The following is a 14,462-nucleotide window of genomic DNA, read 5'->3' as shown; positions in this document are numbered from 1 at the left end:
CCGCAATCAAGAAAATTGAACTTGTAAGAAAGAAAAAGCCAGTTCAAAATAGTACGCTATAATAATCCCGAGATATTAAGAAACATAGTGAATTTTCCCAGTATATTAAAAAATATAAGCTTAACAAGCCTGTTTAGGTGCACCTGGAGAAGAGCCTAATATAAAGAGTGCATGGAAGATGCCAAATATGCCATGTCAAGAAAGCAAACACAGAGAGAAATGCCTCGTCAAGAATCACATATATTTATTTATTATCTATAGTCAAATTTTATTTAAAATAGAGGGTAGGTACATTCAGTAAAAAAAAAAAACCTGCTTTCAAAGTAGGCCTACTTGAGAGCAACTATCATGACATGTTAAATGACGGCGTCGATCGAGGCTCAAATTATTGGTATTCTATTTAATATCTGCATCTCGGAAAAAGGGGGATAGACGGTCTCCTTCTTTGAGAACAAGAAATTTATGACATAGAATCAAAATAGGAGGGGGGGGGGGGGTCTCTACTTTCCATTCCGATAGGTTAGGTTTAACATTTCGTTCGTCCCTGTTCAAGTCATTCCAAGGGAAGATATATTTACGAGAACTAAGTTGCAGGGGCGGTGGAGCCAGAAGGGGGGGGGGGGTGGGGGGGGGGGGGGGGGCGTGGTGACTCGTGAAAGGGTGATTCAGATATGCCATTTGGGAAATGTGTCAGTTCTTTAATAAACTGGAACTAAATCTGAGAGGTATGGGGCCCGGGTATAGGGCTACTTGAATGGCTGATCAGTGCCCGCCCCCCCCCCCCCCCACTCAGTGTTATTTGCTATTGTTTGTTATTTGTTATTCAGTGTTAGTTGCCAACATTTCCAAACCCCCCTTTCGCGGGCTTTTCCTGCCTTGGAGACCCCTCTAAATCCGGGAAAATGCTCAATGTAGTCTACCCCCCTAAATTCGGAATAGTTTCTCAGGAGTCCAAAGAGATGAGAGAAAAAAAAGAAAAAACACCCCTTTTTTAAAGAAATCTCCGGGTGAAAAGTTAATACACCCCCCTTTTTTTTTTTTTTTTTTACCATTCTCGGGCCGGACTTTGTCGAAAAGTACCCCTTTACCTGACATTTTGGTAACACGCATGGGGTCCGTCCGTTCTCGGAGGGGAGGGGTGGGGGGGGGGGGGGGAGGGGGTGTGATCAGCCATGAGAAACGAGGTCACGATCGACTCTAGCTCTATAAACGCAGAATATTATAATTTGATCGTTTGATCATCGATCGATATCTATCGCAAAATTTAACTTTATCAATAATTTTCTTAAAATGGTGCTTGTTTGTAAAGTTGTGTGTGAATTGTATCAGAAGTCATAGAGGATAATTCATTGCGGTTTAGTATTTGGATGGATGGACACTTCTACCGTAGTGATCTACACTAGGGTAAGTTATCGGACCATCATTAAATAAGAAAAATTATTGGAAACATACATAACTTTAACGTGGTTATACCTGACACCCGCAAACAACTTTTGCGTGGAACGTAGGAGCAAGCTCGACATCACTCAGAAGTACATCTAGCTGCGCTAGTCTATAGGCCATGACGGCTGCGGAGCTCCCTGGAGGTACCGGGTGAGAGCGCCCAGCGACATCGCGATAAAGACTTGATACACTGCATGCAAGCGCCTAATCTCTAAATCTGAGTTAGATCGAGAATAACCGGGTGGATCTAATCTGAAGAACTAAAAGCTTCAGTCTCTGATATTCACGGGTGTTCTTCTGAGACTAGGTCTAGATCTGACTCCTAGCTCCACTGACCACCTCTAACGCCGAGCTAGTGCCTAGCCCTAGGGGTCTATCTATTTGTAGTCGTACCAGTACTAGCAGTAGGCCTAGTACTAGTCTAGTGGCTCAATTTTTGGCAAGTTGGATCGAGCAGCAGGCTCTGGGCCTGGGCTGGGCTCAGTCGTTCAGTAACTGTAATAATCTATACTAGGCCTACCTAGAACTTAGAAGTAGAATAGACTAGATCTACCAATCCCCGAACAGCCGAAGAAATCAAAGTTTATGTTAAAAATTAGCTTTTCTAAGTTGTGTTGAAACACAAAAACAAAACAAAAGACTCATCTATTTTATTAACTTGTTTTAAGATGCATTAGGCCTAAATGAACTTCTCTAACAATCATATGCAAGAGGCATCACGTCATGACTTGCATTGTAGAATTGTGTTAAACAACTTCATAAATCTGTTAACCCGCTTTCATGATCATTGATGAAGAAAACTGTCGTAGAGTCTAGATCTTGATGATTTCTAATTATTAGATAAACTATCTTCATGTTTTTAAGTTTTAAAAAAAAGCTTTGATTGTATACAGATACACGTCATACATGTACATTAATTCAGTTGCTTTGATATAATTGTGGTAGTGATTTGATTCATTTTTTAAAAAGTTTGTGAAAAGTTCCTTGTTTGTTCTTAATGTATTGAAGGTCAGATATATTGATGAATGGATCATATTTTTTTGTATTATTACAGATGTAGGTATAGAGTTAGAGAAGAAGAAAGATGTGTTCATTTGAAGTTTGGAGAACGCAATTTAATCATCATTGTATTAACATTATAAACTGGTCTGATTTTTCTACTCGGATTATTTTTAATACCAGTTTTTTTTATAAAAGTGCTTTAGCATCAACTGACCAAAGCGCTTACACTTTTACATTTTTATTTTCAACATGGTTACTGGATTCAATTACGTATTGGATGTTTCCCTTAGTTTTATTGAAACTTGAATTGGCGGTGACTTTATATGACCTTGTATGAATGATATGCGATATAACACTTGTTCAATAACTTAAAATACCTAAAAAACTCTATCAGCCGTCATGTACTTTTATAGAATATGATAACATCTCGATAAGTTGTTAGGTAATGTATTAAGGATGATTTCAAGCTGATTGTAGTCTTATAAAAGCACCTTCTCTTTCGTTGTAGAAAACGACAACCAAGCATGACTGATCAGTCAAAAGGTTTAACCGAGAATCGATGTAGAAGGTCACTCTAATAATATGTATTCGATACAAAAATGTAAACTTGACGATGGGATAAAGCCTTAAGCTTTTGTTCAAATTCACTTTTAACGAAAAAAAAATAGTCTGAGGTCTAACTCTTTCACTTTTCCTTTGTTTATCAACTAAATCTAAGACCCGTAGTCAGATCTATACTACCTGAATTCCTAAAATACGATCTTCATGTTTATATTTCATTTATTTTGTTTGTTTGTTTGTTTTTTACACTTGCATCTGCCTTGCATCTATCGTTGCAGGGTATGACATGACTGGAATATCACAGTCTCCTTTCCAGCTTGTTCCATGCTCTCCATGTATCGGAAGAGATCTTACCAAACATTCACAAGCAGTACCTTCGACTCCAGATACTACCGATCGTAACCCACAAGAAAGTCCACTGGTAGATTTAGCATGTAAGAATACACGGAAGGGTTCAAGGGATAGGTTGTCATGGATGGAGACAAGAGAGAAAGAACGTATTTTGAAAGTTGTGTTGTATATTTTTCTCCTGGCATATGGGTATTTCATACTTGGTCCTGAACATCATTAAGCCTACTTCGAAATTATAACAGAATAAAAATGAGCATTTTTATCCCATGTTTCTGCTTCCCCTCCCCCCCCCCCCCAAAAAAAAAGATATCAATGATTGGATAGATACTGATGGGGTCAATGATTAAAGTGACTCCTCAATACTCTACAATATATTTGGAAAATTCGTACTGTCTGTTTTTTCATTTATTAATTTTCCCCAATTCGTTTTCATTTGATATGATATTTCAAGTCGGTAAACTGATCTCTGAGAAAATGGTTTTAGTATTAACTAAAACAAACTATTACTCACGTTTAGACATACATGTATGACTTCAATGCGAGGCAAACAAATGATATTGTTGAAAAAAGCTGGTATATTTCCATTTATTTTCATATAGCTCGTGGCGTACCAGGCACACCCGTTCCCCAAAGTACAGTTCATGCGCAAATATCTCAGGCTACACCAAGCATGGATTCAGGTAATATATCACTTGTATTTCCCATCAGTGAAATACATTTAACACTTTGATAATCAGTTAATCACATGTCCGATTTATATCAATAGTTTCATTCATTTTTGGTTTAGTTTTGCTGACGCTTATTATTCATTTTTTAATATTTATGCTGTTCAACGGTAAACTAAATGAAATAATAAATTCCTATTACCGGTTTATGAATAAGTGATGGTAGATGATATACGTCAAAGAAACGTGTAAATTTCGGAAATACATCGCATTTTAAATTATCCAAAATATATCTGGAAAGATGAATCATCCCTTGCTATGAATAAAAGAAAAAATTGTATTAAAATATCACAATTTCACAATTTAAACCATTAATACACTCAGGTGAACAGATCGTACCACGTGTTACCACACCTATAAGCGGTGGGTTTAGAATACCGACATTCCGTACACCTCAAGAAAGGAGTAAGCCGTCTTTGAGACGTGCAAATCAGCGACGGCGCATCGAGAACTTGAATCGGAGCCCTCCGAGGACCAGGGAAATTGATCTGTTCAATGGAGAGGATATATTTGAATAGGTCATCGGGACGAGACAATCACTCTGATCATTACACATGAGGTAAAGAATGAAACGCCCACTTGAAGAATACTCGAGACGTTTCGTCCCGTTGTAACCTCCTTTTTGCTTCTCTCTCCCTTTTTTGTCTTCTTTTTGTAACTTAATGATCACCAGGTAATTCAAAGGCGATAAGAGCCATGTTTATCACTACTATTCTGTTTGAAATGCTTTGCTTTGGCATTTAAACATAATTGAATTAATGATATTTTAGTCTTGTTGGTCTTAAGAATAGATGATCACAACGGTATTTACGTTAACCAATTTATATTTGACGGTTGGGCGTGTAATCTTTTGCACTGAAAGAACTGTTCTAAAGAATGTAATATACTCATACAATGTGTTACTTCAAGATCTGGAGGAATCTTTGGTTTTGTAAACATCTTTTTTGTCATGATACAGTTTTGTGTATTTATCAAAGTTTACTTCTCGGCACCACCCCATTGATACTTTTCTGCGTATGAGTAAGCATACAAATTGTCTTGCAATCTATTATCAAATAAAGAAAACCTAGATGTTTTCATTTCCGAGGATAATTTACAAGGTAGTTTTCATCGATAAATAGGTCAACACGACAGTATTGAAAAATGGAACAACTTATTAACAGTTCCACATCAAATACTATGATATTTGATACATAAAAATGTCATCGGTTTGGGATAATCATATAGAACCTTTAAAAATTACATTATATGAATATTTGTGTATCTGATGTATCGTCATTTCATTATAAACGGAAATTAAAAAAAAAAGCGCGTCTGCCGTTAATTCGTCTTCTTTCAGTCTTACTTTACACTGAATAATAATCACAGATAACATGATCGTTTGCATGTACGTCTGCCGGAGATGAATGACATTTCCAATGTCGATTAATTTAAAGCAAGAATTACGACGTGAAAATATGAGTGTAGAATATTGTTGCCAGTGATTATATGTTTGTCCTCCTCTCTCTCTTAATTCATATTATTTATAATTATACTTTCTATATATTTGCTTTTTTTTCATCACTTTTCATCCCTAACAAATTTGATAAATGAACATCTTTTACATAAATTTACATCAAAATCCACAAAACAACCACCATCTCCCGCACAGTTCCAACTTCGTTTGCCCTGTCCTTTCTAAGCTGGGTCCCATTTTAAACAAAAATATCTCTAAACATGGGTCCGTTTTTAAATAAATTGCATGGCAAACACCCCCCCCCCCCAAAAAAAAATAGCTTTACTTTGAGAAAATTTCCCCCAAATGACCCTTAAAAATGGATAGGGGTTTCGAGGCTTCATCAGAACACCTCCGTCCAAACCTAATCTGGGTATCCCCCCCCCCCCCCCCGATCCTGCATTTATACGAGGGTGCGCTAGTGTACCTGTGCGTACAGATGTTCGTCATAATAAATTTACCTACTTATTATAAATGAACCTTATTAATGAGGCGAAACACTTGTGGACTTGAACTGTCACTCACACCAGTTACAGTGTCTCATTAACGAATCAAATGCAAAATCAAATTTGCTTTCAATCCCATCGGCTGATATCTCTCAATATGATTGTGACGCCAATTTTCCTGACGAAAAGAACACACGTGCATCAGATTTGGGGTCCCAGTTGTCTCCTTGTTCCAAATTACGGGACCGTAGAAAGTTAAATTGGTGCTTGATGCTAGTCTGACTAGCCAATGAGTCTGACCTATCCTTTCATGTCCAACACAATCACCGTCTCGTGTATTTGGATCGCACATTGTTGTGTCTAATTGCGATAATCTCGTATTTGTAAGGTCATCCATTGTGATGGCGTGGATATCAATAGGCTTGATTTTATAGAGGTGTGAGCCCTTGATAGATCCATTTACAATCCTGTCTAGTGGAACGTAAACATATTTACTCGAGATTTCGCTTCATCTGCGAGAACACCTTGATGGGCAGGTTCAAGGGTCTGGTGAAGTGTTGATGCTTCATCTTAAAGGTAAAGACCAGTATTGGAAATGCCCCAATTAAAAAAAAATGAAATGGAAACTCTTATTACCAATCATGTGAAAGAATATGTTTTGACTAATACATGATGATACAAATTTTGCCGGGAAACCGCCTACTAATTAATACATTTAGTAAATTAGTTTATCTATTGGCATGTGAGAGATTAACGCACGTATCGCGCACGTGTGCGTAGTCCCATATCATCATCTTTCTGTGTACAGTGCTTGTAACTTTTCCAAGACTGGGCCAAATTTCTTATCATTTTGATGATTCCAGAACCTTGCAGTACACACCAATACTTATATGCTAGATGATTAACCTTTTCTGATCGATTCCACAACGTTTTTTCACAATGCAATCGCATGACCATAACTGGTCTTTATCTTTAAATGTCTCAATCACAGGTTGTTGATATGTGTTGAAAGTTGAGAATAAATTTGTTTGCGTAAATAATCACTGCCCTTTGTCACCATAGTCCATGCCTGTGCGTAAGCTAATACGACCACCTGCAACATTTTGTTTAATGATTATGTTTCTTGTTCTTGGTAGAATGAGTATTACAAATGTCAATATGATTTTGTTTTTTCGTTTATTTCTTTTATTCGATTAGGCCTATGTATTGACAAACAAATGAAATTATTCCTTTTCGTTTAAATGCATCGTATGATATTAGTAAATATAGGCCCACTCACCACTGGTAATGATGGATAACATGACCAGGCGCGTATGCAGGGGGGGGGGGGGGGGGGTTAGGGTGGGATAGCACCTCAATGTTTCTTTTAATGGAAAAAAGTTTTAAAAGCTCTCCTTTTTTGCTTGGGGGGGGGGGTGGATGTTGATTTTTTTAAAAGTGCTCCTTGCCCCCCCCCCCCCCCCCCCCCCCCCCCACCCCGCCTATTGAGCTAAATATCGGCGGGCGCAATTTTCAACTTTTAAAGCACTCCCCTTGAAAACAAATCCTGCGTACGCCACTGATCATAACAATAGTTAATTCTCATGGATATATCACTGAAATTATAAATATATTAAATTAGAAATAAATAATATGGTAGAGATTACTAATTATGACAGAAAATGATTGATTGACATACGTTGAGTTGATCCTATGACCATTTGTATGAATAATGGGCGAAAATTGATTCAGTTTGACATGGAGCTGCATTTGACCTCTTTCTCCTGAGTTCTGGTATAGAATTGTACAATTTTATCAGTCGATACTCAGAGAGCAAGTATGCTTTCATCAGACTGCCAAGTATTATAATGACAAAACGCATCACTCAGTGATATTTGTATTATTCTTGTTAATAAATGCGACCTTTGTTAAGCCCTTCATTTACATGTGATCTCTGTAATTTCAAAACATAAATATGGACTTCTTTGGCTTTGTTTAAAACCACTTCTCTCTATTTCTGTTTTGCAGAAATCCCAATTTAATAGATAGTATAAACAATCTTTCCATGCCCTGACTTCAACTACAAGTAGTTAATTTCCACGAAATAATACTAATTGGGTATTCTATGGACTACCTCAAATTTCGTCTTTCTGAAATAAACCTGTTTAATGTTCACCATCGGCAGCAATTAATATAAGTGTATCAATACAGCAATGTGATGTCGGTAAGTTATTAGGATACTTCCAACTTATTTCTACTTATATTTTCATCTGTATAAATTATGGAGAAAGTATACGCACATTCTCTGTATATTAAATGACAAGAGAAAAACAGATATGAATCAGCCCCATTAGTAGAAAATATATCGTTCCTTTGCCAATGATTAGTGCGTCGGAGAATCCAACGAAACCATACTCGAGACGAAACCATTATCTCTATTGTCACGCAGCTGTGGTAATTGACAAAAGAGCATTTATACGCTTCATTTGTGAAGCTTTCCAGAAAGGTATATCCTCCACCACACAAGACTATCACTTCTATTGTGACCGGTGTCATCATCAGACAACGCAAACCTAAATGCCTGTGTGCGCTCCCTTTTGTTATCTCGAGACAGCTTAATTATCGACATCGGCTGTCCCGAAAAGCCACCTAGCGGATCCTTTCTAATCAGACAACCGCTATCCCCGTAATCTATTCAAACCCAATTATAATCGTCTCGGCTCAACTTCTCAGACGGCCCATTTAAATAGAGACATTTGCTCCAAACTCCTCACTTCCACAGCGAACTTCATACGACAAACATCTCCTGGCCCTATATACTTACCCTTTTTGAAGTAGAAAACATAGCATCTTCGAAGTATCCACAGTCATTTTGTCACGCTCTGCACATCTATCAATATGGAATTATCACTCGGTGCTCCAGTTTTCGTCGCTCTTTTGGTTGTTCTGATCGGTATCACTGCCGGTGCTCCTTTGGATGGTGATTTGAACTTGCAAATGGATATTCTTGATAAGATCGGAGTTACAAATCCTTGGAATTTCCCTTCGGTAGATGCGAGTACGATAACGGTTCCCGACCATCTCCGCTTCCAGTACGAGTCGTTGCACCGTCAACATCGTGTTCGTCGTTCCTATATCACAAAGGGAATTCATAAAAATGAAGGTGAGTGTTGTCAAGAGTAATGTGTGTTTACAGTTATTAGAAGTTTTAACATGTATCAAAATGTTGCTTGCTCATTTGACTCGATGAGAATTGGATATACATGAAGATTGCAAGAAAAAAAACAATGATTACTTAAATGTACTAAAATCAAATTAAATGATATACTTTATTTTACCTTGCTCATAGAAAAGTAAATCTCGTCAGACGGTCTAATCTATCTGAGCAAATATTGTGTTATCAATTGCCTTGTAAATGTTGATATGCAATATACATATAAACATTTGTAGAACAGTGTATGAAAATTAGAAGATCTCAAATGCAATGTATCGGTATATTTTTTTCAACGGACAAAAAAGTGGTTAAATTTCCAAGTAATTAACCCGTCATATTTTCATTCATTTACAGAAATTTATGGAGAAGTGTCGTTCAGCGAGAGCAATCGCCAACTCTTCACGTTTGACATCTCCAGCATCCCCGAAGGCAGTGAGGTCATCATGGCTGAGCTCAAAGTCTACAAGGAGCGACCCAACCATTCCATCTTCAAACCCGAAGGCGAGGATGGTGAGACTCACGTCGTCAACCACGGCCACGTCCACTCCGCCTTGGTCTCCGTCAATCAACTCACCAACGAGGAGATCGACTTGGATTCAGACCCGAGCGACCTGGCAGCCGAGGTCGTCAACCAACACAACGGCATGAAAACCAACACCATCGATCAGAGGTTAGCATCATAATCAATTAGACTTTACGAGTAGATGATTACAACTTTCAGAAAGTTCATGTATTGAACAGACTGGAAAATATAAACTCCTACTAAATGGAAACATGTTTATCCTCTATTTCTGTTTCCAGTGTGTGAGGATTTTTTAAAGAAATACAACTGATACCAATATGTTTAAAAACAAAATGTATTTAAGAAATATTTCTAAAGGTCAGTAACTTATAGACATCTCATATAGAAAAGAATGTTACAATACAAATCATATGGAATAGTTAATCGACAGAAGATGGGGCGATATGATTGAGTGGCAAAGTTATGTAATCTTTTTCTCCAATAGAACACATATTGTTTGGTTATGAAATAATTTCTGATAAATGAATTAAACGTTTGTAATTATTTTATTTTACAGAGAGGTGAATCTCAACGGCTCGGGATGGAAAGTCTTTGACGTCACTAACACAATCCAGACCTGGGTAGCGGATCCCGACAGCAACCTCGGCGTCGCATTCAACATCGACCCGATCGAGAGAAGTCATCACGCCAGGCAGGTGGCCGACGAGATGGTCTTCGCAACCGACTTTTATCCCGATTCTCCGAACTCTCCCGATAGCAGACCTGTTCTCATCATCTACACGACCAAATTTGCACCAAGGTAAGAATCATTAACTCTGCTCACACATTCAAAACAAAACATATTGATGATATTTTAAACAAATTGAATATGATTGCATCAATTTAATTCCGTTTCTTCAAAATCAATTCAATGATGCGAGAGTGCAAGATGTCCCATTGGAATTAAATATATACAAATAAATATAATCATAGACAAATTTTGATAGTTAATATGATGTCCATTGAATATTCATTTCGACTGTTGCAGTCATCACCATTATTCATCACCCTGTGATGTTGTATCGTCACTCTTTGACGTGTGAGCGATGACATATTGATGACTTTTGTATTGTCATTTTTTATGGAGCATGACATTCATTATTTCTCTTTTCTTTGTTTGTTTTCAGTGATGAACCTAACGAGTGTCAGTACGAAGGTGAAGAAGAACACCGTTGTTGTCGCCGCCGAAAGTACGTCGACTTCCGCGACCTCTCGTGGACAAGTCGCTGGATCATCGAGCCAGCCGGCTTCGAAGCCTTCGACTGCTACGGCCCGTGTCACAACTTTCGTAGTCGCCACATCAGAGATATCTTCAGGCTCCCGTTCTACGGTGGCTCTCCATCGGGTTTGCCCTCCAGGTCAGGTAGTCATCGGACCTGCGGCGTGTCCAGATCATCCGCGTTGCCCATGATGTATCTGTCTGCTACCGAAAGTGGCGCTGTCGAGCTGAAAGTGGAGGAGATCCCGAACATGATCGTCGAAGACTGCAGCTGCTTATTATGATGCGGCTGTTTATTATGATTCGGCTCATGAGACATTGATATGATGACAGTGAACTTTTCGGTACTAATAACCCCCTGATAATCAAAAGAGCATCAAAATGGTTGAAAGAATAGCATTTACAGGGAGAGAGAAGATGACTTTTCGTTTCATAGTGGTATGAATTCGCCACAGAAGGAGACCGTATGACGAACTTAATAACCTATCAAAAAGAAGAAGGTTGCAGAAGTGACTTTTTATTTTATATAGTGTGTGTGTGCTGTAGTATGTCTGAAATAGTCTAAAAGACAAGTACATTCTGAGTATGATTATACTCGTGATACATGGGTATGGCTGCATTCATGAGTTTTGCAACCTTTTAAAGCTTGATATTCAATGAAAATCGAAATGAATGACTGTACATGTTTTGCCATAAATTATTATACAATCTATATTTTATCAAACTATGTGTTTATGATTTCCGCTATAATGTATTCATAATAAAATGCAATAATATGATATAATCGAAATCTTCTGAGTGAATATTCAATCATTTGCTTGCATGGTTTGTATAATGTAATGGGCATGTTTGTGTTTTTGGTTGAGCAAGCTAAGTGCAGTTGAGATTGATGACAAGGTCATGCAAATACTCTTCATACAATTCATCTTTTAAAAAAAAATAGTATAAAAAGGTACAGCAATACAACTAATGGAGTTTTTTTTCTCCAAGTGCTCTTCAATCATATACAAAACATATAATTCATATTCCCACGGTGTTGGTAAATGTTGGAATTTGCGTAGTGTCCGATTGTGCTGTTGCTGGATGTTAGTTATCTAAAGTGTGTTACGCGATTGACATTACGGAGTGAAGAGAGAGAGAGAGAGAGAGAGAGAGAGAGAGAGAGAGAGAGAGAGAAAAAGAGAGAGAGAGAGTGGGAGTCTCGATTAGATAGTGTTCATTTTCTACCTTAAAACTGAACTTGAATATATTAATTTTAAAAAAAGATATTAGAATTGATGATTTCACAATGAAAGTAAGATTCTCAAAGTCTGCATTTAATGTACATTTTACATTTGTTTCTCTAAACTTTTCTAAACGGTTGTTTTGGAAGCATGGCAATTGCTTTCCTCTCGACCTTTATTTCTATAAAAGCAACCATTAGGGGCTAATTAGGCAGGCTAGCCGTTCATTCTTTTCATCCTCATTATCCCACCCACAGCACCACCTGGACAAGAAAGGGTATTAAAGGGGGAAGACCTATTGTTACGACCATCAAGTTCGGGTAAAGACGGAATTAGTTCTATAGAATCGGAGAAGCATGCAAACAATTGACGTGCGCGCGATGTCTCAGACACAGTTCAATACTCTTGGCAATGTTTTGATTCCGAAAGGAAGGTTAATTAGGATGGCTGCTTCGTAATTGTTTACTCCTGTGGGAATTTGGTTCAAGAAACAGATTTGTTTTCAACCTAAAATTTCTTTCTGATACATCTTTCTCCTTTTCCTCTTTAAAATGTCTCGTTTGATTTGCTTGACATAATCGTGGTGTCCATGTTTGCTTCAACACTTTTAAAACACTATCTGAGAATATTAGGTCTTCTCAGGCAATTTTTGAAAGTCAGTTGGCTGTCATTGATAAACTTCAAGAAATATAATCAAGAATCAATTAAAATCTCTTTAAGATATTTCCGTTTCTGTGCTAACATTTATCATTTTTATTTTTCAATACAGTTATAATTCGTTATACTTCAATGCTTATACATTATTGAACCTTATATTGCTCATTACGCGTGGAATGTTAACAAATCTTCTGTATGGGTGTAATCGAAGAATAAGAAATGCTTGCAAGTCGTTAGCCTTTCAGCCTTTTTTGGGGTAGGAGAAAGGGGCGGGGTTGAGGGGGATTGGGTGGGTGGGGGAGTAATGGAATATAATAATTACAACAAAACAAATCAATTAATTGAGATATCATCTTTCTTGAATATTGATATTTGTTGAGCTCTCGTGAATTTGTTTCCTTATCATTATGTAAAGAGGGCGACATTTCGCTTTTCATTAAAAAAAAATGGCGCTAGCGACAATAACAACTACAGTAGCCCATTAAAACAAGTGATAGTTTAATTATTAGGGGGGGGGGTAGGGTGGAAGGGGTGACGCCCCGTTTCAGAATTCCAATATTTTAGTTTCTATAGATAAGGATCGCGAAGCTATCGAGAAAAATAATAAGAAAAACTTCGTTACTATTCAATGTAATATACTCGGGCATCTCGCTGCCCGAACATATTAAGTATTTTCAATTCTCGGGGGATGGGGCGGGGCTGCAGCCCAAGCCCACCGCGTCGTACACATATATGCATATAAGTGTAACTTTTGAAAAATTGAAAGTGCAATTGATTTAACCCTAAAAAAGGACGGGCTATTATTTTGAGGTCTTCATATGGCCGGGGGGGGGGGGGGGCATTATGACCCCCCTAAATCTCGGCCGTGAAATGGCCGATCGCCGCTAAAATTTACACGCATGTCAAGAGAAGTGTATAGAATACTATGGTAAATTTATATTTTTTGAAAAAAATCCTCATTTGCATACTTATGGTAATTTATTAAATCATATATTCTTCATAATATTATTTAAGCATTCTTTTTCACTACATGTATTCGTGAGACCATTTGAAACAATAATACGACAAAAAGCTAGGTTATTCCTTATGTTATCTGTTGTTATGATAATTTCTTATGTATTTCGATGTTTTTTCAAGTAGTATTTTTATTATTTTTTTTTTCGAACTACAATTCAACTATTTTGACTCCAAAAACAAACACCTAAACTTTAAACAAAAGAAAAAAGTCAGCGAGCGGCGGGGCGCCATCCGTATGCGTTTCCGAACAATCAGAAAAATCGCGGAGGGAGCATAATTCCCCACCGACCTTACTAATATGGAATTTGTGGGGGATAATAATTTATGCAAATAAGGTCATTAAATTCACCTTTTTACCCATAAATCATATATTCTTTATATTTAAGCATTCTTTTTCACTACATGTATTCGTGAGACCATGAAACGCTTACACGGATGGCTCAAGACCGAGGAACTTGGAGAGAAACTTATACTTCATAGACCAATATTTCTTCCCTTCACTGTCGAATTAAAGGGAAAGCTTAGATTAGTTTCAGGTTGATTCCTGGTGGAGGGGGTGTTCGTCCCT

The 14,462-nt window shown here is 37.6% G+C and overlaps 2 protein-coding genes across 2 annotated transcripts; both read left to right on the top strand.

Annotated features, from left to right (window-relative positions):
• Window positions 1–1,183: 1,183 nt before the first annotated feature.
• On the top strand, window positions 1,184–5,267 carry LOC105440661. Its single transcript, XM_011671123.2, has 4 exons — window positions 1,184–1,404; window positions 3,285–3,440; window positions 3,957–4,037; window positions 4,407–5,267. The coding sequence occupies exons 2-4, from the start codon at window positions 3,293–3,295 to the stop codon at window positions 4,598–4,600; spliced, it is 423 nt and encodes a 140-aa protein (XP_011669425.1). The 5' UTR covers window positions 1,184–1,404; window positions 3,285–3,292; the 3' UTR covers window positions 4,601–5,267.
• Window positions 5,268–8,785: 3,518 nt separating this feature from the next.
• Window positions 8,786–11,787, top strand: LOC577374 (lefty). Its single transcript, NM_001129809.1, is given in 4 exon segments — window positions 8,786–9,165; window positions 9,571–9,886; window positions 10,296–10,538; window positions 10,906–11,787. Coding segments are annotated over 4 exon segments (1,200 nt in total). The 5' UTR covers window positions 8,786–8,900; the 3' UTR covers window positions 11,282–11,787.
• Window positions 11,788–14,462: the final 2,675 nt, after the last annotated feature.

Source organism: Strongylocentrotus purpuratus, unplaced genomic scaffold (genome assembly GCF_000002235.5).
Source record: "Strongylocentrotus purpuratus isolate Spur 01 unplaced genomic scaffold, Spur_5.0 spur5_scaffold_5, whole genome shotgun sequence".
Classification (NCBI taxonomy): Eukaryota; Metazoa; Echinodermata; class Echinoidea; order Camarodonta; family Strongylocentrotidae; genus Strongylocentrotus; species Strongylocentrotus purpuratus.
Note: the sequence above shows the minus strand (reverse complement) of the source record. Positions and strands in the feature narration are given on the sequence as shown.